General features: G+C 34.4%; 17 protein-coding genes and 3 pseudogenes across 20 annotated transcripts, besides 1 other annotated feature; 13 read left to right on the top strand and 7 right to left on the bottom strand.

Annotated features, from left to right (window-relative positions):
* Nucleotides 1-56: 56 nt before the first annotated feature.
* TVAGG3_0142660 (uncharacterized protein) lies at nucleotides 57-869 on the bottom strand (the record flags this gene model as incomplete). Its single annotated transcript, XM_001301131.2, has 1 exon — nucleotides 125-748. The coding sequence occupies one exon, from the start codon at nucleotides 746-748 to the stop codon at nucleotides 125-127; it is 624 nt and encodes a 207-aa protein (XP_001301132.2).
* A 785-nt stretch (nucleotides 870-1654) lies between these two features.
* Nucleotides 1655-2398, top strand: TVAGG3_0142650 (GTPase protein; the record flags this gene model as incomplete). Its single annotated transcript, XM_001301130.2, has 1 exon — nucleotides 1681-2310. The coding sequence occupies one exon, from the start codon at nucleotides 1681-1683 to the stop codon at nucleotides 2308-2310; it is 630 nt and encodes a 209-aa protein (XP_001301131.1).
* A 125-nt stretch (nucleotides 2399-2523) lies between these two features.
* On the top strand, nucleotides 2524-3955 carry TVAGG3_0142640 (ubiquitinyl hydrolase protein; the record flags this gene model as incomplete). Its single annotated transcript, XM_001301129.2, has 1 exon — nucleotides 2532-3935. The coding sequence occupies one exon, from the start codon at nucleotides 2532-2534 to the stop codon at nucleotides 3933-3935; it is 1404 nt and encodes a 467-aa protein (XP_001301130.2).
* Nucleotides 3956-4312: 357 nt separating this feature from the next.
* Nucleotides 4313-6861, bottom strand: TVAGG3_0142630 (protein serine/threonine kinase protein; the record flags this gene model as incomplete). Its single annotated transcript, XM_001301128.2, has 1 exon — nucleotides 5566-6861. The coding sequence occupies one exon, from the start codon at nucleotides 6859-6861 to the stop codon at nucleotides 5566-5568; it is 1296 nt and encodes a 431-aa protein (XP_001301129.1).
* Nucleotides 6862-8420: 1559 nt separating this feature from the next.
* Nucleotides 8421-8783, top strand: TVAGG3_0142620 (uncharacterized protein; the record flags this gene model as incomplete). Its single annotated transcript, XM_051224339.1, has 1 exon — nucleotides 8421-8783. One exon carries the CDS (start codon nucleotides 8421-8423, stop codon nucleotides 8781-8783), a length of 363 nt encoding a protein of 120 aa, XP_051109325.1.
* An 18-nt stretch (nucleotides 8784-8801) lies between these two features.
* On the top strand, nucleotides 8802-9044 carry TVAGG3_0142610 (serine threonine-protein phosphatase family; the record flags this gene model as incomplete). Its single annotated transcript, XM_051224338.1, has 1 exon — nucleotides 8802-9044. The coding sequence occupies one exon, from the start codon at nucleotides 8802-8804 to the stop codon at nucleotides 9042-9044; it is 243 nt and encodes an 80-aa protein (XP_051109324.1).
* Nucleotides 9045-9046: 2 nt separating this feature from the next.
* TVAGG3_0142600 lies at nucleotides 9047-9894 on the bottom strand (annotated as a pseudogene). The gene has a single exon. A coding segment is annotated over exon 1 (848 nt).
* Nucleotides 9895-10896: 1002 nt separating this feature from the next.
* Nucleotides 10897-25760: part of a mobile genetic element that runs on past the window's edge.
* Nucleotides 12304-12705, top strand: TVAGG3_0142590 (uncharacterized protein; the record flags this gene model as incomplete). Its single annotated transcript, XM_051224337.1, has 1 exon — nucleotides 12304-12705. One exon carries the CDS (start codon nucleotides 12304-12306, stop codon nucleotides 12703-12705), a length of 402 nt encoding a protein of 133 aa, XP_051109323.1.
* TVAGG3_0142580 (uncharacterized protein) lies at nucleotides 12725-12880 on the top strand (the record flags this gene model as incomplete). The annotated part of the gene is made up of 1 exon (XM_051224336.1): nucleotides 12725-12880. One exon carries the CDS (start codon nucleotides 12725-12727, stop codon nucleotides 12878-12880), a length of 156 nt encoding a protein of 51 aa, XP_051109322.1.
* TVAGG3_0142570 (phage tail repeat-like family) lies at nucleotides 12900-13484 on the top strand (the record flags this gene model as incomplete). Its single annotated transcript, XM_051224335.1, has 1 exon — nucleotides 12900-13484. The coding sequence occupies one exon, from the start codon at nucleotides 12900-12902 to the stop codon at nucleotides 13482-13484; it is 585 nt and encodes a 194-aa protein (XP_051109321.1).
* Nucleotides 13529-15667, top strand: TVAGG3_0142560 (DNA/RNA polymerases family; the record flags this gene model as incomplete). The annotated part of the gene is made up of 1 exon (XM_051224334.1): nucleotides 13529-15667. The coding sequence occupies one exon, from the start codon at nucleotides 13529-13531 to the stop codon at nucleotides 15665-15667; it is 2139 nt and encodes a 712-aa protein (XP_051109320.1).
* TVAGG3_0142550 (uncharacterized protein) lies at nucleotides 15724-16584 on the top strand (the record flags this gene model as incomplete). The annotated part of the gene is made up of 1 exon (XM_051224333.1): nucleotides 15724-16584. The coding sequence occupies one exon, from the start codon at nucleotides 15724-15726 to the stop codon at nucleotides 16582-16584; it is 861 nt and encodes a 286-aa protein (XP_051109319.1).
* TVAGG3_0142540 lies at nucleotides 17132-17547 on the top strand (annotated as a pseudogene). The gene has a single exon. A coding segment is annotated over exon 1 (416 nt).
* Nucleotides 18742-19262, top strand: TVAGG3_0142530 (annotated as a pseudogene). Its single transcript has one exon. A coding segment is annotated over exon 1 (521 nt).
* Nucleotides 20438-21213, top strand: TVAGG3_0142520 (KilA, N-terminal/APSES-type HTH, DNA-binding family; the record flags this gene model as incomplete). Its single annotated transcript, XM_051224332.1, has 1 exon — nucleotides 20438-21213. A coding segment is annotated over one exon (776 nt), but the record flags the coding sequence as incomplete, so codon positions are not given.
* On the bottom strand, nucleotides 21863-22312 carry TVAGG3_0142510 (protein of unknown function, DUF4106 family; the record flags this gene model as incomplete). Its single annotated transcript, XM_051224331.1, has 1 exon — nucleotides 21863-22312. The coding sequence occupies one exon, from the start codon at nucleotides 22310-22312 to the stop codon at nucleotides 21863-21865; it is 450 nt and encodes a 149-aa protein (XP_051109317.1).
* TVAGG3_0142500 (uncharacterized protein) lies at nucleotides 22775-23221 on the top strand (the record flags this gene model as incomplete). Its single annotated transcript, XM_051224330.1, has 1 exon — nucleotides 22775-23221. The coding sequence occupies one exon, from the start codon at nucleotides 22775-22777 to the stop codon at nucleotides 23219-23221; it is 447 nt and encodes a 148-aa protein (XP_051109316.1).
* On the bottom strand, nucleotides 23702-24286 carry TVAGG3_0142490 (His-Me finger endonucleases family; the record flags this gene model as incomplete). Its single annotated transcript, XM_051224329.1, has 1 exon — nucleotides 23702-24286. One exon carries the CDS (start codon nucleotides 24284-24286, stop codon nucleotides 23702-23704), a length of 585 nt encoding a protein of 194 aa, XP_051109315.1.
* Nucleotides 24322-24753, bottom strand: TVAGG3_0142480 (Poxvirus D5 protein-like family; the record flags this gene model as incomplete). Its single annotated transcript, XM_051224328.1, has 1 exon — nucleotides 24322-24753. The coding sequence occupies one exon, from the start codon at nucleotides 24751-24753 to the stop codon at nucleotides 24322-24324; it is 432 nt and encodes a 143-aa protein (XP_051109314.1).
* On the bottom strand, nucleotides 25595-25747 carry TVAGG3_0142470 (uncharacterized protein; the record flags this gene model as incomplete). The annotated part of the gene is made up of 1 exon (XM_051224327.1): nucleotides 25595-25747. The coding sequence occupies one exon, from the start codon at nucleotides 25745-25747 to the stop codon at nucleotides 25595-25597; it is 153 nt and encodes a 50-aa protein (XP_051109313.1).

The raw sequence follows: 25760 nt of genomic DNA, 5'->3' as shown, positions 1-25760 counted from the left end.
AAATCTATCCAAATATTTGCAAATTCAGTAAAAATTTATATCAAATTTGGTCATTAGTAAAAAATCAGTTGAACAAATTATTAAAACACTCTAATATAACTTTTATTATATCCAAATTATATGGTTATTTGAGGGTAGTACTAAGAGATGGCTTCATTGATAGAGTCGTGCCGTTAGATGGAGTTTTACCTGCTTCTGCAGCTTTATCTTTTGATGGAGACTTTGTCATTGATAAACTTAATCCAGCCTTAGGTGCTGTTTGTTTTTCATTTTCAGCTTCCTTCTCTTTCTTCCTTTTCACTGCAGCTTCCTTCTCCTCTTCTTCCTTCTTACGTTTCTCTGCTTCTTTTTGTTCTTTCTCTTTTCTTTCTTTTTCTGTACTTTCTATAAACAATTTACGAGCTTCATCTCTAATTGAATCGTATTTATGATAGGTAGCCTTCTTTTCATTAGCTGGCTGTTTATTACTCTGAGTTTCTGGTACATCAGATATAGTAAGAAGTTCTGAATTGGAAGAGCCGAGATCTGTTCTTTGTCTGTATCCGTATGGAAGTAATGATGGTGGAAGGAAACTTGGCTGGAAAAATCCTTGTTGTCTTCTAGATTTAGGATTATCATCGGCCAATTCATGTTTATCTTCTTGTATAATATCATCCTTCTTGTCTTCTTTAACTTCGGCTGAAATATCGTTCTTTTCATTGAATAATTGAAGATGATTTTTAATGAATTTATCTGGTGAAGGTCTCATTCGAGATTTAATAACTGAGTAAACTAACAGTGCTATTATTACCACTAAAACACTACAAAATACTATATACTGTAATAAAATTTCTTCCTCCATTAATTTATGACGATAATTTTGATTTTGTAAATTCTATTTTGTCTTTTTTGAAACTCATTCCATTAGAAAATATTTATCATCTCAAACATGTATAATTATGATTTTTCCGTTTTCTAGTTAAATATCACATATGATTCATTATTCTCTATTAGATTCGAGCATATAGAATTCACTGATAGTATGCTATTATGTTAAAATCAATATGGTATGTCATATTTGGCACAATACGTATTAATTCTTCATATCTTTATTCAATTTCAAAGCTGTTGATAAATCTCAGGGATAATACATTAAAATATATTAGTGCTTCGCCTAAAGTTTAATATGTTGTTCCAAGTAGGGTGAGCAAGTTGTTCTTAGTCAAATCTTTAGCCGAATACAAATAGTCTTCGATTGGCAATGGTATTCAATAACGCAAAAACGCTCACTATCCTGTTAGTTAAAACTATTCTAGATTTAAGTTCGCAATTGATAATCACCGACCTAATGGGTTTTAACGCTAGTACTTGATGTTCGTATATGAACTGTGGAAATAAAGACGCATTTCTCTTGAGTTTTTGCATCATAAAGAACTAATTTTTACGATCATGTGGGGCCACTCCTTAAAATGATGATGTAATATGATGAAGATGATCATGTGATCTGAATCAGATCAATTGTTAAAATAAACGCATTGATTATTTGAGATTGCATCATTTTCCGGTATCGAAAAAAATCCAATTCAAAAGCTATTGAAACGTGACATATAAAAATCCAATATTTATATCCTAGTTTGAATAACAACTCGATTTCGCTATGTTTGTTCAACCTTTCTCAAAAAATTGTCAATTTTTTGGATAATGGATTACTTAGCGACGTCAAAATTACAGGTCAAAGCTGTCATGCTTGGCGATTCAAGAGTGGGAAAGACTTCGCTTCATAATAGGTATCATTTAAAGAAATGGGATCCTAATTCTGCAGCAACAATTTCAGCTGTTTGCTTAAAAACAGATTTAACTATAGATAATGTCAATTTCGATTTTTGCGTATGGGATACTGCTGGTCAAGAGAAGTTTCGTAGCATTTGTCCCATTTATTATCGATATGCTCATGTGGCATTAATAGTATTTGATCTTACTTCAAGTAGTACTTTCGAAATGGTTAAGTTTTGGGTAAAGGAACTTCGATCCCAAGGACCAATAGGTATTCCTATTGTAATTTTGGCTAATAAATACGATAGAAAAGATGAAGTGGAAACATATCCACAAGAAAATGATCTAATAGAATATAAAAACTCTATAGGAGCAGATTGCTTTTATATGTCTGCACTTACAGGCTACAATGTCGATGAAGCATTTTTGCATGCAGCAAAAATCGGTTTGAAATTCTATCAAGAGCAGCAATTAGTATCGATGCCGCAACCTCCTAAGTCTTCTACTCTTGAAAGCACAAATCAAGCTGCTCCACAACAAGAAAAAGCCTGCTGTTAGTATAAATTTTCCTTTATGTAATAAAATAGTACTGTTTTGATTTCATATTAAAGTTATCTATTGATTTTTTACTTTATACAAAACAATATGAGCTCATGTTGCCTAAAAATTTAGAAAATTAAAATCTGAATAACCCATGATTTTAATTGAAGAAAATTTTGAGTTAAATCTTTTCCAATATCTAATTTCCAAAATGGTTGGAAAAATTCACATTTTCAAGAATGGGCAAAGGAAAAGGTAAACAAAAGGGGCATGACAAACAAAATCAAGGAAAGCAGAAAGGAAAGAAAGATCAGAAAGAACAGCAGAAAGGAAATAAAAACTCTGGATACATTAGTTCCTGCAAAGAATTTAAATTTATTAATGAAGAAAGAGTTAGAAACTTTTTCAACAATAAAACTTGCATGAAAGCATTATCCTCGAAGAACCCACTATCTAAAAATGAAATTAAAAATCTCAAAAGTATACATCCATTAGTTAATTGGTATAACCCGACTAATCTATCACTTTGCTTAGTTTGTGGTCAAGCATTAGATGAAAAGCACTTTGCAGAGCATATGGAAGACAAGCATGTTCTTGCATTATCAATTAATGATCAAACAATTTATTGTACAAAATGCAACAGATACATACCAATCGAAAAAGGAACATTACTAGCCGAATTACTTAACATTGAACAGCCAGAAACGAAGCCAGTCGTCTCTGCAGCACCACTTAAATCCGGATTAATGGCTAGAGGCCTACATAACCTCGGAAACTCATGTTGGATGAATTCCTCGTTGCAATTACTAAGCAGACTACCTCTTCTCCCAGACGAGGTCAATGGTTCAAAGGCTCCTCTCGCTCAAGCCTTTAAATATTTGTCAACAGATCTTAAAAATTCTGGTCACGCGATTAAACCTGGCCAATTCGTTTCTGCCCTTCTTGCAAGGCTTCCTTTCTTATCTGTGACGGAGCAGCAAGATGCATACGAGTTCTTCACTCTATTCTTTGATTCATTACGCGATGAAATGGGCGGAAACGCAAAAGATTTGTCTGGAAATGATATCGAAAATGTAAAGAAAAGTGACACGACGACTACTGACAAAAGTGTCAGTTTTATATTAGATAGTGAGATGCGCTGTGAAACATGCAATTCTGTGACTCATATATATCAACGCACGACAGCTATTTCTCTTTGTGTTCCTTATGGAGCATCAACAACATTAGGAGAAGTTTTGGATTCATATTTCAGTGAATCATCATCAGGTGATGACTGGAAATGTGATACATGTGGAAATACAACAAGATGTGCTATTATTCCACATATTGCGACAACTCCACAGTTCTTAATTCTTCATTTGGCAAGGTTTAGATTTAGAAATAATGGTTTCATCAAAAATAACATAAAAGTGGAACTACCTCTTGAAATTTCTCTTGATAAATATGGAATTGATGAGAAATATAGCTTGTTTGGATTCGTTACTCACTATGGAACAATGGAAAGTGGACATTATACAAGTGTTTATCATGATAAAACTGGTTTTGTTTATTTCGATGATGAATCTGTGTCATCAATCGCTGAACAAGAAGCTTTGAATATACAACCATATATTATTATATATAAGTTAGATGTACATGCTTAAATATTATAAATAAACCTTTTGTATAATTTTAAATTTATACAATAAACATCTTGATTTAAAATAATGTAAAATTTGAAAGAACTCTCGAATATACTCATTGCAAACTCCAAAAAATGAATATGCAATCTCTTATTATATGGAAGGAAGTAGTCTAAGGAATTAGAAACCGTTTTTTTTGTCAATTTGCATGAATTTGCTGGGAAGTCATCTGAAGATGATGACCCATGGAGCAAATACTATAACATTCCATTTACAGGCCAAGAAATCAAATCATGCCAAAACTGCAATCCAGTATCCTTAAATGGTCAATATTACTTAGATGAGTGCATTTTTTTTCAAATTCTAAAAAAACGATAGGATGGCATTTTTTGACAAATTAATAAAATGTTCACCATAATTCTATCTTTAGAGGATGACAATATTTGGAATAGTTACTTCAAAAGTCAATTTACAGGCCAAGAAATCAAATCATGCCAAAACTGCAATCTTTCAGCAGGTAAAGGTCAATATTACTTAGATGAGTGCAATTTTTTTGATGATAATAACCGAGTTATCTACTTTGATCCAGTTAAAAACTCATTGTTCCTACATAACCGTTGTTCTTTTAGCAACTGCACTTCAGAAGAAAGTGGAAGTTGCATTAACTACCAAATTGGCAGTGATAGTTCGATTGTTCAACGAAAATTCTGTTGTACAAAATGCCAAAGTCAATATGGAGCACATTTTTCATATACAAAAGTTGACAAAGATAACTTAAACTTTTTTATTGAAAGTTCCCTTTTTGATGTAGGAAAAGAAAGATTTGGTTTATCTATTGAAGCAGAACGTGATAACATCATAGTTTCATCAACAAATTTCTCATCATGCAAAGCATCTTTGGGACCTGCTGGTTTTTTAAAAAGTCCTAATGTTAATTACACAACAAAATATAACTATACAACTATTGTTAATAATTTAGCAACAAGTAATGTGATTCTAAATATTTGGTATAACTCGTTGATTGATTCATGTAATATTATAAATAATACCAAAACAACATCAGCATTTGGAATTATTTACCATTATTATAATTCTCTTACTGTAAAAAGTTGTTCTTTTATTAACAACACTGTTCCTGAAGGTAAATATTTGATATATAACTCTTATGATCAATTAACAGTTGATAGTTGTTACATTGACAATTCGACTTCATCAACATTTTATAGAAATGTAGATACTAATCATCCAAAAGGACTATTTACTAACAAATTGATTCATCTTTCAACTGGTAATTGCCAAGCAGAATTTGCAATTATCAATAAAAGTATTTCAGAAGTTAATAGGCTTCCCATTATCATTATTTCTTTAGTAAACATTAAAAGGTCTACATAATCTATAATCTTACCAAAATACTTGCGATTATTTGTGTTATCCAATATTTGTGTAAAAAATTAAAATGAGGACTTCGGGTTATTAACAAAACTATTAATGCAAAAATATTATGAAAAATAGCATCCTCACAATTTGGTAAACCATATAAGAATGTTTTTTATTTATTTGCAAATCATAATAAAAAAAAATGATTTTAAAGTTATCGAAAATTGTTACATATTTATTTTTACACAAAATAGTCAAATAAAACCATTGTCAATTAATTAATTTGAGGTGGGCAAGCAAGAGAAGCTACGTAAGAGAAATCAGCAATTCTCTGTATTGGTGTCGGTGCAACCGATCCAACAGAGTCCATTGCTGGTTCTGCAGTAAATTCTTGGTCGAAATTGGAAACATCTTTCTTGCTCTTAATCGGAGGTTTGTAAGAAGGAACATATGACTTTGTGAGTACTTTATCCCAATCAATTCCGTTGAAGAAAGGATGTTTGATGATATCTTCGTATGCGTAACGTTTTCTGTCTCTCTTTTGAAGGAGACCTGTAATTAAACTGCAAACATCTGGATCTGCGCCCTTTGGAAAGACAACAGGATCCATTAATATCCTTGTAAACATTCTCGAGGTATTTTGATGGAAGAATGGCGTTGTTTGGAAGAGCATCTCGTAAAGTAATATGCCAAGTGTCCACCAGTCAACAGCTGGCCCGTAATTAACGCGAGATATAACTTCTGGAGCCAAATATTCGTTTGTTCCGCAGAAAGTCTTTGTTACTTCGGACTGTGATAAGTCCTTTGCAAATCCGAAGTCGGTAAGCTTAATATGGCCGTCTTGAGCGAGTAATATGTTTTCCGGCTTCAAATCTCGATAAATTATGTCATTTTGATGGAGGAAGTGAAGAGCTGTGACTATTTCGGCTGCGTATATCCTTGCATCTTCAAGAGGAACAGCTCCATTCGTCGACATATAGTTAAACATTTCTCCGCCGGGAACGTACTCCAAAACTAAGTAGAATTTGGTTGCATTCTGAAATGCATAGAAAAGTTTGACAATGAACGGATTTGAAGCATTAATTAAAGTATTTCTTTCAGAAAGCATTGTATGGACTTTTCCTGCAAGCGCAAGGCGTTTCTTGTGAACAGATTTGATGGCGAAAAGTTCTCCTGAGTCTATCTTCTCGGCCAACATAACTTTTCCGTAATTTCCACGGCCTAAGACGGAGAGGACTTTAAACGACTCAATTGTGAGAGACTGGTGTGTGTATGTGCAAGATCTTAACGCGTGGATCCATTGGAGCAACGATTCCGTGGATGGAGCTCTGAAATATAATGGTTCAGTGCTGCCTTCTGTTTCGATTGAAAATTTGCATGAATCAATAGATTCCATTTGAATTTTTGTGGTTTCTTGGACGTTTAATGTTAGTTCTTTGGCATTAAGTGTATCATCTCTGAATAAACGAAATTCAGAGCCTTGAAGTGTGGCCCATTTCTTTGTATAGATTCCGATTTTTCCCTTTTTATCAAGATATCCGGATAGAGGCTCAGATTTGTCAGCGCTCATTCGAAATTTGAAAAATCGCTTTACAATAGAACGATTAGGTACAATTGAATTTCATGACGGCATTTTTAAAAAATCATATTTTATGGAACAAGGGCTTAATAAAATAATAATATTTGGGATACCGATAGAACCATTGAAAACTGTCAAATTGAAAACTCGGTAGAAAATTCAATTTTGGGTAAAGAAAAAAAAAAAAAAAAAAAAAAAAAGTATTGGGGCTTCCAGGGCTGCGCCCCTCTAGCCCCCTGAAGATGTTTAGTATAACATGCAGTTTATATAAAATGAGGTTTTTTTTGGTGTGTGGGGGCTTCCAGGCACTTCGTGCCTTCTAGCCCCTAAAATTTTTTGAAAGTCGTTGCTGTTGACTTGTTTGTAGAGAACTCAAAATAGTAGAACTATGTCCGGACAAGTAAGGGTCTATCGTCGCTACAGAAAAGTTACGGGCGTTCAAAGAAGTATACTTTGAGAAGCCTTTTCTTCCTTATAGAATGAGATAGGATGGTTATTTTACAAAACCGACAAGACCTTAACCGAGTAGTTTTCATGTTTTGTCACTTTTCTGTCACTTTTCAGGAAAAAACATTTTTATTATATATATAAAATGAATTTTACAAAACCACCGTTACCCTTCTTTGGAAATAAGAGTAGATGTAAAGATATTCTATTGAGAGAACTTAAGAAACTACCGAATGGTCTAACATTTGTAGATTTGTTCGGTGGAAGTTTCTATATATCTCATTTGTGCCATACAATATTTCCTGACTCAAAGATTATATGCAATGACTTCGACAACTATACGAACCGTCTCAAACATATACCAGACACAAACAAAATATTGAAAGAGTTAAAAGAAAAGATACCTATAGGTAAGATGGAACGTATACCATTAGATAAGAAAAATACTGTCAGAGAGGTTTTGAAAAAAGCAGAGTATATAGACTGGGATAGTATATCTTCTAGACTATTGTATAGTGGTTCTATAAGAGTTCATGACATTGAAACACTTATGTCAAACGTTTTATATCTTAACTATACAAAGGTTTTCAAAGAGGACATAGAAAAATATACTGAGGGTATAGAGTTTGTGAGATGTCGTTGGACAGAGTTGTATGAAAAATATAAAAACAAGGAAAATGTTTTCTTTATAGTAGACCCGCCGTTCTATAACACATACGATTTTCAATACCAAGTAGACTGGACTTTGAGAGACTCTTTAGAAACTTTAGACGTTTTACATAACCATCCATGCTTTTACTTTACATCCGATAAAAGTGGTTTGGAAAGTGTCATGAGATGGTTAGAGGACATACATGAGTATGATTTTAGATATGACAAGATAGAATATGAGAGAGGTCCTATAAACCGGAAAAAGTGTCACAACAAAGAAATTTTATTGGTAAGTAAATGTGGTTTGAAATAGGACTACTTGTTTTAGGTTTTTTCCATTGTGTCATTTACTTATTTGACGTGGCAGAAAGATATAGAGAATATGAAGATGAACCACTGCCAGCAAATGTTCAGCATATGTACTCGTAAGAGATATTTTTATCTAATATTAAATGGACGCACAGAACTTAGCGAATGCACAGCAACCTGGACAACCAAACCCAGAGAATATTCCAAATGAAGTTAGAATACAAACTGCAATGGCAAACTATGGTCAAGTGCCAACAGATGTACAAATGCAAACTGCCATGTCAAATGACGCTGCGTTAGGTTTGCCACCATGGTATGCAAATGTGAGATGGAAAGAGTTTTATACAAACCCTGAAGTGGGATATAAACAACTCTATGCAGATGACGCGAACACAGGAGTTGACCCAGAGTATGTTTTCTACCAGAGGAGAAATAGAATGTATGAGCTCCAGTTAAAAAATGCTATGGAACTCAACAGGAAACGTAAGAGACTAGGCGGACATTAGATTTTTACATATAGTAAAATGGGTTTCTTCAGTAGTATTGGAAACTTCTTCAGAAGAGTTGGAAGAGGTATATGGAATGGAATAAAATCTGTCGGAAGAGGAATTTGGAACGGTGTCAAAAATATTGGTAAAAGAGTAGGTCAGTTTGTTGGTATTATACCTAAAGACCCTGAACCAGAAGAACAAGCTCCTGTTATACAACAGCCTGAACCTGCACCACAGTCTAGTTGGCAACCAAATCCAACACCTCAACCGTATTAAAATTATATTTTTACCGTTCGATAGTAGTTGTATATGAAGCTAAGTTCTAAGTAAAACGCATGGTATAATGGAATTATTCTCTTTCTTCCATCTGTAGTAAACCATACTTGAAAGTCTGAAATACTTCCACTCGGTGGTTCATATAGCTTTGTAGGTTTTTCGTAAAAGTCATTTGCCAAGCATAAAAAAGAGTTTTGTGCGCCAGAAAATGAAGCATGAACGATAATAGCATCTGAGTCGAAAACATTTTCATATGTTCCATTAGGGTTTTCGACTTCATAAAAGTTCGGGTGTACTGGATATTCTGCAGGCTGATTTAACATCCTCAAAAATCTATACCATGCCAAGTTGTTATATTTTGTAGAAATATAAACGTCTTCTCCAAGGTCTTCTATTCTATTGATTTTAACAGTTGCATTTTTCCTGTCATATATAATATCGAGATGGTACTCTCCTTCGTCAATGTTAAACTGGTTTGCATATTCGAGATAGATATCGTTTATTTTTTCTTGAAAAGCTTGAAGAGTTGTTTCTAAGTTTACAAGCAAATTCACTTGTAAAAGTTTTCCCTGTTCAAATTTCTCATACGTACGTTTCTCTTTGTTATAGTATCGAATTTCAAAAGCGACCGTAAATGGGAAACCATGTATGGCTTCTGAAATGAACTTCATTCTACGAAAGCCAACAGCTTTTGTGACGGATGGGTCTCTTAACCATCTTAAGGGGTAGTCAAAACGATAGCCTTCATGCTTTACGGTATCTGTCTCAAACTTTTGACCGACATTCGTAAAAAGTTCATCTAATGGTTTAGTTGTAGCAACTCTTGAATTTTCTTTTCTATTGAAAGCATATTTTATCTAGAATAAAAATGTCGAAAGAAACAGCGTCTATGAGAGAAATACAACACAACCGACAACTCATTTTGCAAGCTCTAAATAAGAACACAACAAACTTTTCAAACTATTCTAAGATATCTGAGTCATTGAAAGAAGGAAACTTAAAACTGACGATAAACCCAATGACAGACGAGTTTCTGTTTCAAGACAGTAAGAACCATACTGTCTGTGTAAATCCAACAAAAGGAACTTTAAACGAGAAACCTATAGATGAACTTCTTTTGAAAGCAGATATTGACAACAAAGCTGACAAAGAGTATGTCATTGAAAAAGTTCAAGAAGAACATGACAGAGCAGATGCAACATATGCAACGAAAGAACATACTCATCCTGAACTAGCAGACAAAACATATGTTGACAATAAAATGTCAAGTGAAGTGACAAGAGCTGACAAAGAATATTCTAAAAAGACTCATACACATACCATTGCAAATATTACAAACTTACAAGAAACCTTAAACAGGAAAAGTGACGTTGGACATACACATACCATTGCAAATATTACAAACTTACAAGAAACCTTAAACAGGAAAAGTGACGTTGGACATACACATACCATTGCAAATATTACAAACTTACAAGAAACCTTAAACAGGAAAAGTGACGTTGGACATACACATGATTTCTTCGCAACTGTTGGTATAGAAAATATTGCAGGAACGGTTGAAGAACCTGATGGAACTGGTGGGGATGTATTAAATTGGAAACCTCCTAACTTTCCACAAGGTTTAACATCGGAGGATGACATAACGACGATGAAATACATTAGATGTAGAAATGTCTATGTCATGGAGGATGAAAACAATGTTAAATTCACTGCTCAAGATTTATATGATAAAAAAGCAGACAAAACATATGTTAACGATGAGTTAGATAAAAAAGCTGACAAAACATATGTTAACGATGAGTTAGATAAAAAAGCTGACAAAACAGAGCTTCAAACGTTAAAGACAGAAATACTTCAAACACTATATCCTATAGGTTCTATTTACACGTCAATGAACTCTACCAGACCAGAAGTAGTACTTGGTCTCGGAACTTGGACTCAAATAGTCGACAGGTTTTTGTATTGTGCAAACTCTTCAAAGGAAACAGGTGGAAGTAAAACGATTTCAGGTGCAAATTTACCTGCGCACAGTCACTACATAGATTTAAGTACAACTAACGCAGGTTGGCATAGTCATAGATATTGGGATTGGTCATCAATGACAAAAGGTAAAGGATATGATGTTAAAAACAACGTTAAGTTTGCTATAGATTGTTACTGGAGTAACACTGAGGGAGGAGGAAACCATATACATCGCGTTTCAGGATATACACAAACAACGGGACAAAGTAAAGACTACATGCCACCTTACATGACAGTTTACGCATGGTATAGAAATGCTTAGTCGTCATTTTCAACTTCTTTAGCATATTCGTCAGGAGTTGTCTTATATTTGTTAGGAACTGTCTTTGAAAGTATACCACCTTGAACCTTAACAAGTTTGAAACGAGGTCTGACAATAGTAGTTTTATCTTCTGCTTGCAGTCTGTACATTTTGCCATGTTTGCCTAAAACTTCATAATATTCTCTTGTATACTTTCTTCTATTTTTACGAACACGAATGTGAGTACCTGTCGAGTTCCCATTGTTGTCATAGTCAATAGTATTTTCATATGGGTCGCGTTTAGGTATTTCTATTTTTACTTTGTCACCTTTCTTAAGTTTGAAGCCTGGCATTCTTTCTTGTTTGTCTCTTTTGACTAAATTATTAAATATATAGTCTTTCTCTAAGTCAGGGTTGTTTTTCATTTCTTCGGGGGAGTGGTTTCCCAAACCTTTTTGTTTACGGCTATTGTAAATATTTAAAACTTGTCTCATCTTTGCCATGGAGAAGTGTCTGTACTTGTCGTCATATGACATTTCATCTACCTCACCACCTTGTGGTTGGTTTAAGTCTCTTAAGATTTTTATACAACTGTCAATGACACCAAGAGCAGAATGGTTTTGGTCGACAATGAAATATTGGTTTACATTTTTTGAACGCAGATAGTTTTTAATATCGTCTGATTTGAAAGAACTTTCACAGTCAGATGTCAGTTTTGTTGGATGGTATTTGTCAACGAATATTGTCAAAGCAGTTTTCACATCTAAAATATTTTTGGACCATAATGGTATGGCTTCACAGTATCTTGTGTTTTGACCAACAAATATTAACCAGTATGGTGGTCCATCTTCTCTATACCTCGGAATGTTTTCCAAGATATCCATAAACCAAGCATTTGGTGTTGAACTAAAGATTTTTACCATGAGTGCTTTCTTTGTTGCTTTAGAAACATACGGGTCCTTGTTTGAATTCGTCATTTTTAACCCATAAGAAATGGGTTTATTTGGCGCATTAGCAGGAGTCGCATCTAGATTTTTACCCGCAGTGGGAACAATAGCCAGAGGTGCATTTGGAATTGGAAGGAAGATTTTGAGTACATTAGGTATACTGAAAGAGAAAGCACAACCTATTATACAAACCGTACAGAAAGGTTGGGAGGTAGCACGAGATGCAGCAAATCTTATTCCAAATCCTGAAACAAGAGGAAAAGTTCAAGGATGGATGGACAATGTAGGAAGACAAGCAGGAAACTACTATAACAAAGCAAATGACTACTATAACCAAGCAGGGCACTATATGGACCAAGGTGAAAGATTCTTTAACAGAGGATATAACCATGCACAACAGTGGGTAAACAACAACCAACCTCAACCACCTCAAACGTGGGGAATGTAAAATTTTTTACTGAGATGAAATGAACAATACAGCATTGAGACAAATGGGCTCAAGATGGATTTGTCGGCTTCCAGCAGTTACACAACCACGTGTTTGTCAAGTTCTTCCTATACCTCAGGAAGTTTTAGACCGACTTAAAAAACCTAAACAACCAGTTGAAAACAAACCAAACTAAAATTTTTTACTGAGATGAAATGACCGAAGAAGTTGAAACGGTAGATTTGACACCACAAACAAAAAGTTCAGAACCATTGTCAAAACCTGTCAAAGAACTTACAGATGAAGAGAAAAATTCAATAATAGAAAGTGCCAGGTCTGGAAATACAAACTCTAACTACAAAGTCACTTTTCATAAAAATGGAACGGCAAGTATCTCAAAAAAGAAACAGACTCTCACAAATAAAATATTGAAGTCTGAAGGAGCTTTCGAGACAACAGATGGAAAAGTTTACTTCACTGACCAACAGTTCATTATAGAACATCTCATTGACTTAGAGTCGAAATATTCTAAACTTTACAACAAACACAAAAAGTTGAAAGGAAAACAGAAACAGATGGCATATGATATTTATGAAGATGTTGACGACACAACTGTTCCAGCAAGTGAGGTAAAGTCAGATGAACCGAAAAGTGACGAAAAACCAATAGAAGAAGGTGAGCCAAAAACTGAAGAAAAACCAAAACCAAAGTTTAGTCTCCAGACTAAACCAAGCCAACCTTCATTAGCTGGTATGGGTTGGCGTCAAAGACTTATGGCAGCCGGTGGTTATGTAAAGTAAAGAAAAAACATTTTTTTATTTTTATAAAAATGCCCCCGTATAGAATGGATAGAAGGTCTGCTAGAATAAAAGCAGAGTTAGAAAGATATGGTTGGAGAGTTTCAAAGAAGTTTAAATATAGGAAGGGAAGACCCATAAAAGTCTATGACAAACTGGCTGGTCTGACCTATGAAATGGACTTGGAAACAGCACGCACAAATTATCCAAACAGACTTGAGAGGTTAGAAGAAGAACGTCTTATGAACATGGCTTTCAATGTTAATGAACCTCAAGTTGAAGGACACGACGGCTTTGCCAGATTCTACTGGAAACATAACGAACAATTGCATCCTTTGAGGAGGAAAAAAGGAAAGGGTGAAGACGCACATGCTCCCATGGAAAGAACAAGATATGCATATGAAAAGTATCGCGAGGTTAGAAGTAAAATTACATCTGGTCGAACCTTTACAGTTAACTTTGACGAAGGAAAGAACAAAGAAGGCTTCATGGGAGTACTTGCTGCCATACAAGACGGAAATAAGAAAGGATACAATCTCAGACTAACCGTAACAGATTTAGATGGTCACATTTACTATGCGCATGGCAATGAACAAACAGCCGCACAACTTCTTGACGCTTTCAAGACTACAAAGAGAGAACAAATGGTTGACTCCGACTCAGACATTTTGAATGCGATTGAAGGGATTGCAAGCGTGAAGTTCGAATGGTACCAACCCAACCCTCAAGCAGTCAGACAACATGCTGGGTATTTCCCGTTCATAAACAAGTCTGACATTGACTTAACCAGGTATGGAATTTACAATTCAATTGAAAAAATTGTCAATGAACCTTGTATTCTTACATGTCTCAGGAACTCTGGTCTTGTTACAGATGAGAAAATGAAGTATCTTGAGTCATGTGTGAAGACAAGGTACATGCTCAGAGGTCAATTGGCAAAAGTTGCACCGTTGGCAAATGTCAATATCCGCGTCAACATACCTACAGCTAAAGGTTCTTCACACGACGACTATGTTGTTGACAAAGACTTACCATGGTTGAAGATTGTAATTGTCCACAACCACTTCATGTTGAACGAAAGTCTTACAAACCCATTGTTCGGAAAAGGCAAGTGCAACATTGTCAGAGCTGTTAACATTCTTTTCGAGAAAGGTTTGTTGGAACCGATTCCAGATGACAAGCTGACAGAAACTTTTGTACCAAAAGACGAAACAAACTTTTCATTGTTAGCAAGACCAAAAGTTGTTCCAGACAAAGTTCTAGCACAAAAGAAGTACACAGTTCCACAAGGAGTTGGATTGTTCGGATACCAACCTGAACCAGAAGAACTTCCAATGAGGTTGCAAGAACTTCAAGATGCTATAAACAAACTTCCATTGAGACATCCAATTGACGTCAAATTGTATTGGAGAGCATCAGAGTTAGGTCAGAAGGTTTTATATGAAACAGGTTGCTTTGACGATGTTTATGAGATAGCAGGCGAAGTTTCTCAGAAGATAAGAGACTCACTTGAATTTCCACAAACCGGGCCGATTGGATGCGACAAGTTCGACTCATATGAAAAAATATACTATGTCGACCTTAACGCTGCGTACATGAGGTTCGTCCAATATATCCCGACTGGAATTCCAAACGAAGACGGTGACTTCCCGGGAAGGAACTATACAGTTGGAAAAGTCATACAACAACTCTATGATATTAGGAAAGCTTCAAACCCCAAACTTGCAATGACAATCAAATTGCTTATGAATTCGACATGGGGGTATTCCATTAAGAAACCTCAAAAGATGAAGAGTAAACACTATGAGAAGGTCGACAACTTTGTTGAAAGGTTTTCTCCTTTTGTTTTGAAGTACGAATTTACTCAAGGTCAATGTGGCTTAGTAACCACAGTAAAACCTATTGTCGAACATTGGTCCTATCCTCAGTTCGCAAAGGCAGTCCTTGACAACTACAACAAATTCTTCTCCGAAGTTAAATCCAAAATTGTGGTATACTATGAGAACATCGATGCACTCATGACGAACGAAGAAGGCTATAACAAACTCATTGAAATGGGTTTAGTCGGTGAGAAAATGGGCTGTTTTAAGCTAGACAAGGTATTTTCCGAAGTTCATGTAATATCGAAAAGGAAATATTGGGGTGTTAAAGAAGATGGTGAAATAGTTAAACATTGCATGAAATAAAACATTGCATACCATTTTAAAACATTTTTAAAACAGTATATTTTTACATATATAAAATGCTTCAGGTTGAAAAACAAAGAACAAAAGTAGCAGATACAAAACCGTTAGACTATATCTTTACAAACGCTGGTAGGACTATTTCAGATGAAGAAATTTCATCCGGAGCTTACAGGTTTGACTATCCAATTCGCTGGCTTCAAAGTCCTTCAGATGCAAAGGCAATAGGATTTAGAAGAGTTTTGTTTTCAAATAGAACTAACGCTTTTATGTTCGCGGTATATTTTCATGGTCAGTATAAAGGTTCTGATGGTCTAATAGAAAAATTTGACGAAATGAAGATCTTTACTATTCGTTCAGACGAAAGTCTTGAAAAAACTCTAAATGACTTTCAAACTCAAATAAACAAATACTACTGGGAATTTCAAGAAAAATACCACTCTTTACTAAATGGAACATACTATCTAAAACTAGAATACGACAAGATGAACTCCACAGTTTCATTTCAAAGGATTGAAATTAACCCTCCAAGAGATACAGAGTTTTTATATTGGGGAGTAGACAGACGTTCTTGGGCACAATTTCTTCGGTTACTAAACCAGAACGAACCATTGCCACCTGACGGTCCTTTTAAATTTATACTTCCACCAACAGATTTGACAGTTTATAGAAACGTGTTCGATCCTCAAAATGTCATGTGTCATGCAAGTTTCAGTTCAAGCAACAACAGTTTTCTGTGTATCGGTAAGGACTTTTATGACTTTGCTTCTAAATTCTACGAACCACCTAGTAACAGTTTCTCTGACTTTCAAGTCTGGTTCACAACAAACGGTGTGCAGCATATTATTCCATTGTACTATGACTTTTATCTCGAATTGTCTTTCATATACAACTACGGAAAAGTGCTGAAAAAGTATTGAAAATATATTTTAGGTGAAGTGGTGAGATCTCACCTGTTTTCTCACCTGTTTTTTCACCCTCTTGAATTTTCATGAATTTTGTGCTGAAAAAGTACTGAAAAATATATTTTAGGTGAAGTGGTGAGATCTCACCTCTTTTCTCACCTCTTTTTTCACCCTCTTGAATTTTCATGAATTTCCTTAAGATAGAAAAAAAGTGAGTTAAAATGAGATTTTTATCGTTGTGGTCCGACGGTTAAGCCACAAACGAATGTCCGACGGTTAAGCCAAAAAATATTTTTTTATTTTTATTGTAAGAACAGTATGACAGTCGAAGCAAAAACGTTCACGAACAAATCTAATGGCGAAACATTCACAAAAGGCACTTACAACGGTATTGAAGTCTTACGTAGAGACAAGGATGGTTATATAAATGTAACAAAGATGTGTCAGCAGTTTAGGAAAGACTTTAGAAAGTTGTTGGAAAATAAGTCCTGGGAAGATATTATAAGGCATTTTGTGAAGAATATACCAATCGCCGGAATTCCGGCGATTGCTTTTTATAAAAATGCGTACAGGAATTCCTGATGAAATCAAACAGGTTAGAGGAACGTATGTAGACCCAAGACTTCTAAACTATATAGCAATGTGGGCTTCTCCAAAATATTGTATAACAGTTGGAAAAATTATGGACTCCATAGACAAGAAAGTTCATGAGAAATTAGATGAAGAAGAACTTGAAGATACAGCAGAGAATGCAAAACCTTTGTTCGAAGAGAAGTTAGAAAAATGCATGAAAAACAAATAGAACATGAACGTGAGATATGTTCTGGTTATAGAGATTCTCCATACGAACTAGACCAATGGGAACAAGAAGATTTAAAGAGAGAATTTAGAGAATATGAACTCGCTAAAGTTTCATTAGAAGCTGCAGAAGAGAGGTTAAAAGGTTGGGGTCCTTTTGTACAAAAATATTGTGAGTAAATGAACCATTTTTTTATTGAATTCGGCAAAAATATATTTTAGGGTAGATGGGTTTTAGGTGTCACCAGGTCACCAGGTCACTCGGTCACTCGGTCATTTTAACTTCTCTGAAAAGTGTGACAACATGACATTTAGACAACAACACAGGAGATAGATTTCTTCGTCAATGTTTTGTTGAGACTTCATCGTCAATGTTTTGTATAAAAAGCAATAGCCGGAATTCCGGCGATTGGTATATTCTTCACAAAATGCTTGTTTTGTCAAGACTTCATCGTCAATGTTTTGTATAAAAAGCAATAGCCGGAATTCCGGCGATTGGTATATTCTTCACAAAATGCTTGTTTTGTCAAGACTTTCATCGTATATGTTTTGTATAAAAAGCAATAGCCGGAATTCCGGCGATTGGTATATTCTTCACAAAATGCTTGTTTTGTCAAGACTTCATCGTATATGTTTTGTATAAAAAGCAATAGCCGGAATTCCGGCGATTGGTATATTCTTCACAAAATGCTTGTTTTGTCAAGACTTTCATCGTATATGTTTTGTATAAAAAGCAATAGCCGGAATTCCGGCGATTGGTATATTCTTCACAAAATGCTTGTTTTGTCAAGACTTTCATCGTATATGTTTTGTATAAAAAGCAATAGCCGGAATTCCGGCGATTGGTATATTCTTCACAAAATGCTTGTTTTGAGGTCGAGCCATTTTTGGCTCCACCTGTTTTTTCAACCAAAACTCTTGAATTTTCCCGAAATAAAAAAAGTTAGTTTTTTAAAAAAAATATTTTTTATTTTTATTGTAAGAACATGTTAGCAACAACAGCACCAAACTCGTTAGTCATGAACCCAACATCTATGTTCGTAGAGATGAAAAGCTTCATTCCTTCTTCATATACTTTCGAAACAGAAATCCAGAAGATAAAGCAAGAACTTCTCCAAGGAGATTTAGACTGTAGTGCGAAAGATGAAACAAATGAAGAATATCTTTATGAAATGCAGGATATTATATGACCATCTACCTAAACTTCCTGAAATACAACACAACAAAAGCTCACTATTCAGAATTCGATGAAATAGAAGTCAAACAACTGACTCAGTAGAAACCAAGAAGTTCATACGTAAGGTAAACTATGAGTTTCTTGGATTTCATTGCAACCACAAAGTCATGGACAAAGATTGCGATATGTTATATAAGAACATCTCTGACATATACAAATCTGAAGAATTTAAGACCTACGACAACTTTGTTTCGTTAGTTGCAAAATGTGTATGGCAGATAAGAGATAAAGATAAAAGAGGTAAAGTATGGAACGAACAGATAAACCAGCAACCTTTGAGTTAAAGAAAACCATTGACGCCTTAGTTGTTAGCTGGTTTTATTTCAATGTACAATGCTAAAATGAACCACAATGTTCAAAATGTAAAGCAGCAATGAGAAATATAAACTACTCTGTCAAAGAGATAGAACGTATGCGAAACGACTATGCTGACTTAAAGAAAGAAGTAGAAAACCAGCAGAAGATAAAATGGACATGTTGACATTTCTAAACAAAAACTATCCAACAGCTGACGATTTCCTTCTATCTGATCAAGAAGAAATATAAAGAAACCTTCGGCATTGTTAAAACTTTTGACATACTGACAGAAGAAATAGAAGCTACAAAACTGTTTAGAATTTCAAATATACATCGTACAATTCATGTAAGACGCTTGTGAAAAAGAGGTGAGAAAAGAGGTGAGAAAACAGGTGAGATCTCACCTCTTCACCTAAAATATATTTTTGCTGAGTAAAAATGACCAAATTTCATTATATAACTGTTATGAGTGACGAAGTGAACTTTTACTCTTCGTAAAAAAAATCCCTGAAGTCTCAACAAAACATATACGAAGAAGTCTATTTCCTGTGTTGTTGTCAAAATGTCATGTTGTCACCATTTTCAAAAAGATGTTAGTTGACCGAGGGACCGAGGGACCTGGTTAGATCTAAAATATATTTTTGCTGAAAAAAATGACCAAATTTCATGAATTTCCTCATATGTTTGCTACCCCGACTTTTACAGGGGTTGCCTAAAACTCTATGAAAATCGTAAAAAAACTCTATGAAATCATATCTTTTATACAAGATAGAAAAAATAAAATTAACGCTAGTTTTTTTAAAATATTTTTTTTTATTTTGTATGTAAGAACAGGAAATGACAAGCACTGAGTTTGAAACAGTTAAAAAGATAGACAATGAGACCAAAATAGTTAGAATTGGTGATTTAAACGTAAGATACTCAAAGAAATACAAAAAATATTCTTTGTCAGACATTATATCTCCATCTGGAAAGAGAGCAAGCGACTGGGTTAGAAATGCTTCTACTCAGAAAATTTTGACAAGAAATCCTGAGCTGATGATATCGGTAAGATTCTATGGAACAAGAGCATATCTCATCGACAAAAGTCTTATACCAGTAGTTTTGTTCTGGATTGACCCAGTTGTTGGATATAATTTCATAACATATGGTTCATTCGATACGGAACGTTGCAGTGAGGCTTACTTTACATCGTTCAGAAACCGAAGGACTTCAATACAAAGAGATATAAGATAGGAAGAACATTTAATATAAGTAGTAGATATGACTCTACAGTCAATAGAGTTAAGGTTGTGTTCGTTAACGATATGAGAGCTGCTGAAACAGAACTACTTGAAAAGTTTGAGAAAATGTATGGTGCTCCCACGAGAGGTAAAGAAACGTTTGAAGTAGATGAGATCGACAAAGCTATAAAAGTATTTGACGAAGTTGCTGAAAAATACATGTAAAGCGTTTATTTTTGGTCTTTTATACAAGATAGAAAATAACGCTAGTTTTATTTTTATTTTATTTTTTATTTTGTATGTAAAGACAGATATGACAACAACAGAGAACACAACAACTGCTATCGTTCATGAAGATATAAATGAAGAATACGAGTACATACAGTATAACAAACAGTTACGTCTCATTCGTTCGGTCAAAGATGACATGTACCAAATGCAAAGTATTTTGAATGCTCTTCGTTCTACAAAGCAAGCACGTCATTGGTTTGAAAACCAACAGACAAAAGAACTTTTAGAAGAATTTCCTCATATGTTTGCGACCGGTAGAAAACCGCGGGTCGAGATTCCGTACGAAAATCGTCAAAATTTGCCAAATGGTTTGAGAGGTTGGTATGTACATAGACTTCTTGTAAATGCTGTTGCAATGTGGGCTTCACCTCGCTATGCTTGTTATATTTTCATGATGTTAGATGAACTTCATAGACAAGAACGTGAAGAGCTAGAGAACAAGCTTGAAGCAAAAGACAAAAACATACAGAAAAGAATACCACGTTCGGTACCAAAAGGAAAGGAAAAGAACTATAAGTATATGATTTACACTGAAGAGATGGAAAATGAAGAAGACAGAGATATGGTTATGTTGCATTTAGTCAGAAGAAACAACAAAAGCTTTTACGACCTTGCTAAGATTTACAAATCTAACAGAAATTGGTTCTATCGCGAAAACTTACCGATTTCAATGACACCGAATGAAGATGTTAAACAGATAGTTCAAGATACGTTACCTCAAACACACTATGATATGAAAGGTTGTACAATACTTACATTCAAAGAAGATTTGCCGCTACTGAAGGAAAAGATAACAGAGTATTTCGATAACTTCAAAGAGGAAGAGTAAATGAACCATTTATTTTTCAAGCTTGACACCAAAGATGGCTCAGGTAGCTCTAGATGGTAAATTGTCTTGTCCGAGTCCTTCTGACATTCCGAGTCCTTCCTTCCAACAGGAAAAGTTTTTCCTTGCAACAGGAAAAAAATTTCCTTCCGACAGGAAGAACTCTTCCTTCCGACAGGAAAAGTTTTTCTTTCCGACAGGAAAAGTTTTTCTTTCCGACAGGAAAAATTTTTCTTTCCGACAGGAAAAATTTTTCTTTCCGACAGGAAAAATTTTTCTTGTTGTCCGTCCGTAAACCATTCAAATTTTCGAAAATTGAGAACTTTTTGGCCGGCCTTCAGGAAAAATTTTTCTTTCCGACAGGAAAAATTTTTCTTTCCGACAGGAAAATTTTTTCTTTCCTTCAGGAAAAATTTTTCTTTCCGACAGGAAAAGTTTTTCTTTCCGACAGGAAAAGTTTTTCTTTCCGACAGGAAAAGTCCTTCCTTCCGACAGGAAAAGTCCTTCCTTCCGACAGGACACAAACGGATGGCTGACGTACCACCAACCGAGTCCATTCCAAAGCCAGAAGAACCGACAGCCCCAGCACCACAACAGACTAAGACTCAAACACTTACATTTTTACGCTTGACTTTTTACAATTTGAACTTTGTTCGCGTAGATGTGAATTCTGAAAGAAGTATGAGGGTCTTGTATGACTTTGTACTTCTCCCATAGTTCATGTCTGTCAAACTTACCTGCCATGGACTCTTTCATAAGTTCCATGAAATCGTCTTCGGACAATCCGGGGAAAAGTACAATGTCAGTAAGTATTCTCTTTACATCCTTACTTAAACTCTTTGCTGTCTGTACACAAATGACAACTGAAATGTTAAAGTGTCTGAGCTTCTTAAGAATTCGACACATGTCTTGTTCTCTGTTCTTTAACAAAGGATGAGAAGCAAAGTCATCTAAGATAAGAAGACATCTATGAGGGTAAGTCTTCCAATCGTAAGATTGCAATTTCTTCGAAATGTATTCTATCTCTTTCTGTTTGTTTCTGAAGTGTTTCTTCTCTAATATTCTCTGCATTTCCTCATTTGGGTCTTTAAACTTAGAATTGACATACTCATTTATAGCATTGTACTTCAAAACTCTTCTTTGGTACTTCTTTATCCAATCTAACAACTCAGAGTCTTTTATACATACTAACTTAGACTTTTTTATAATATCTTTGAACGAATTTACGGTTTGGTCAAATTGACCAGAAGTACTACAAATGACTACTAACTCATAGAATGGGTTCTTCTCATCTAGTTCTTGTTGTTGTGCAGCCATTTTAAGATAAGTGAAAGTCTTACCCGACCCAGGCGGTGCAATTAGACCTGTTATACCATTCTGAGCAAATAGGAACTTGTCATGTATGGGTTTTATCTGAGCATTTTCCAACTTCCTCTTGTTCTTGTTTAAAACATTCTCAAATTTCTTGTCAATGTCAGCAAACTTTTTTTCTAACATATTTTTAGAAAAATTAAAATTTTTATCTTTTAGGAAATGTCTAGCGATTTCGCTATCTATATTCGAGACAAGCTTTTCGACAGCAAAACATCTGTCGACCATAAAATCTTACATAGTGTAAACAAGAAAGGTGAATTTGTTCTAAAGTTCTGTTTCTGGGAATATGACAAGAACCATAAAACCTTAAGCAGAGAAGTCTTAAAATTTGTCAATGACAGACTTGTTGACAGAGATGACGCCTCTTGGAGAGATGAAGTCCAACAAAACTTCTTAGAATGCAAAGAAGACACATGCGCTGTTCTTGAAAATGAAATAGAAAACAGAATAGAAGAGCTATTAAAGGACAAAGAACTTTTACAAAAATATGGTTCTGAGAAGTTTGACATAACTCCACCAGAGAAGAAGAAGAGAGAAAAGAAAGAAAAGAAAGTAGAAGAAGAGAAGAAAGAACCAGAGCCAGAGAAAAAGAAATTTGACATGTAAAAATAAAATTTTATTTTTAGAACATTTCTGGGTCAATGTCAATGTTCTCTTCCTCTTTAGGAGCAAACACTGGCTTAGACTCTAAAATCTTTTTACCCAATTTACCTTGAACTTCAACTATCTTAGACTCATAATATTCATAGTCGTCTGCTTTCTTTGGTTCATAAGGTATAACAAGTTTGTATGCTTTGCCTTCTTTAAGGTTTGAAAACCTTCTGTCAAAACTTTCTTTGACTGTTAACAAACCTTCTATGTCTAAGTCTTCAAATTTCGCACCATTTTTAGTCACAATAGCAAACTTAACTGGTTCGATGTTCCAAACTTTGTCAAATGAAGACTTTTCAAAATGGTAGAAGTAAACATTCAAATATGTGAATGGGTCTAGTTCTTCTTTAAGTCCGGACATATATTTGTTTACTGAGATGAATTTCGTCATCTTTTCTATCGGATAAAAAAATATTTTTTTTTTAAAAAAACGTTTTAAAATGGTATGCCATATAGCTTCTTGAATTTGTTAAGAAGTATTCGAACGTGTTTTCCATCTGTATCTCTAGTGTTTACATAAGCATAGCCTTCCTTAGTAAAACATACTAGTAATTTTCTATAGTTTACGCCGGTATAAAAGTAGAAAGAGTCCTGTTCTTCGCTATAGTAGTAAAACTCAAACGTATGCTTGCCATAGTCTGTAATTTCAATTGCTTCATCTTCTAGTTCGTCGACAAATTCGAATACAATATCTCTAAATTTGCTTTTGTTCTTATTGTTTTCAGAACGAGTAACCCAACGTAAGTTTTCAAGTCTATTGTCGTTTCTTATATGGTTTATATGGTCTACAAAAGGTAAATTGTTAGGATTCGGTATAAAATGAGTTGCAATGACAACATGTTTAAAATAGTGTTTTCCACCCAGATTCATCATAGCATATCCGTCATTTCCCTCCCATCCGCTTAAAACTCTTTTTGTCTTTTTGTTTCTGACTTCAAATGACTCACAACAGTGAATTTCATATTTCTCATCTAACAAACAAGTTTCCCAACGGTCTTTTCCAACAAACTCAGCGTACATTTCAAATAAAATAAAAAAATATTTTTTTTTAAAATTTACTCAGAAAAATTTTTCTTTGTATATACACCATTCTGAACATCTAAAAGATTTTTGACATTTGCCAAGAATGTTCGTTTAGACGCTGTCATATAACCATACTCTTGACAATACTGTTTATACGAATCGTACAATGACCTTTCATCTAAACACTCAAAGTTAGTCTCATCTATAAACAGTTCATATACACTCTTGTTTGCTTCTAACAATGTTTGTCTCTCTTCGGTATGTGGAATTTGTCTTGGATTGAACTTTGAAATATCTAATGTCATGAAATATGAGAACAAGTGGTTGTAAAAGTTAGGTGTCAAAGTTTCTGCTAAGTCGTCAAAATATTCTGTATCTTGCATATGAGCTTCTGACGTTCTGACAACTACATATCTTCTGTCAGAACTTTCTAACTTCATCGGAACGGCGTTGTTTGAAACCATGATGAAATTTGCAACATTTTCACAAACTCTTTGGTCTCTATACTTTCTTTCAACAACTCCAACTTTGTCTGTTATAAGACTCTTCAAAGCATCTGAGTTTAAAACCTTTGTTGTATCTATACTTTGAAGTTCGTTACATACTATAAGTTTCATATTCTCTATTGAAGAGTTAAATTTACCGCAGATGTTTTCTAAGTTTGTCATATTCGGGTTCGAATAGCCTTCTAACAGTTTGCATAAGATATCTGTAAAGAAAGTGTTCTTACCTGTTCCTTGTTTTCCAATTATGATGAGAGCAGTTTCATTTTTAGCACTTGGATGTTGTAAGATGTTTGCAAACCAACATAAGAATGTATACTCATAGACTCTTTCGTTTCCATTTGCATATAATTTCTTTGACATGGTCTAACCAAGCTTCTATAACATTTTCTTTCCATTCTACTTGTTCGTATTTATATCCAGTGAAGATAGAATAGAAGTTTGGAGAAGGTGTATAGAACTTTATACCACGAACTGAAAAAATCTTCTAACTTTGACAATAAGATATCCCAAGCATCTAACATCTTCATACCAACTTGTACGACTTTTATTTTCTTAAGTTTCTGTTTACATTCTTGTTCTGAAACTATTGTCGCTCTTGGTTTGTTAAAGACTACATCCCATTCTTTCATGACATAACATTCTGGGGCAGAGTCAACATAAATGACTAAACGTTTCAAATTCTCGACTGCTTTGTTATAGTCTCTAAATGGACACATATTTCTGAACGCTTGGAAGTCATAAAAATCTGAAACGTCTATTCTGTACATTTTTTTATAAAAATAAAAAAAAAATATTTTTTTTATTCTTGAGCTATTTGTTGTTCTTGACTTTGTTGTTGCATTTGTTCCATTTGTTGCATTTGTTGTTCTTGAGCTATTTGTTGTTGAAGTTGTTCTTGTAGTACAATACTTTCACCAGTTGCATCTTCCAATTCGAAACTTTCTGCCGTCATTGACAAATACATA

Source organism: Trichomonas vaginalis, chromosome IV (assembly GCF_026262505.1).
Source record: "Trichomonas vaginalis G3 chromosome IV, whole genome shotgun sequence".
Classification (NCBI taxonomy): domain Eukaryota; phylum Parabasalia; order Trichomonadida; family Trichomonadidae; genus Trichomonas; species Trichomonas vaginalis.
Note: the sequence above shows the minus strand (reverse complement) of the source record. Positions and strands in the feature narration are given on the sequence as shown.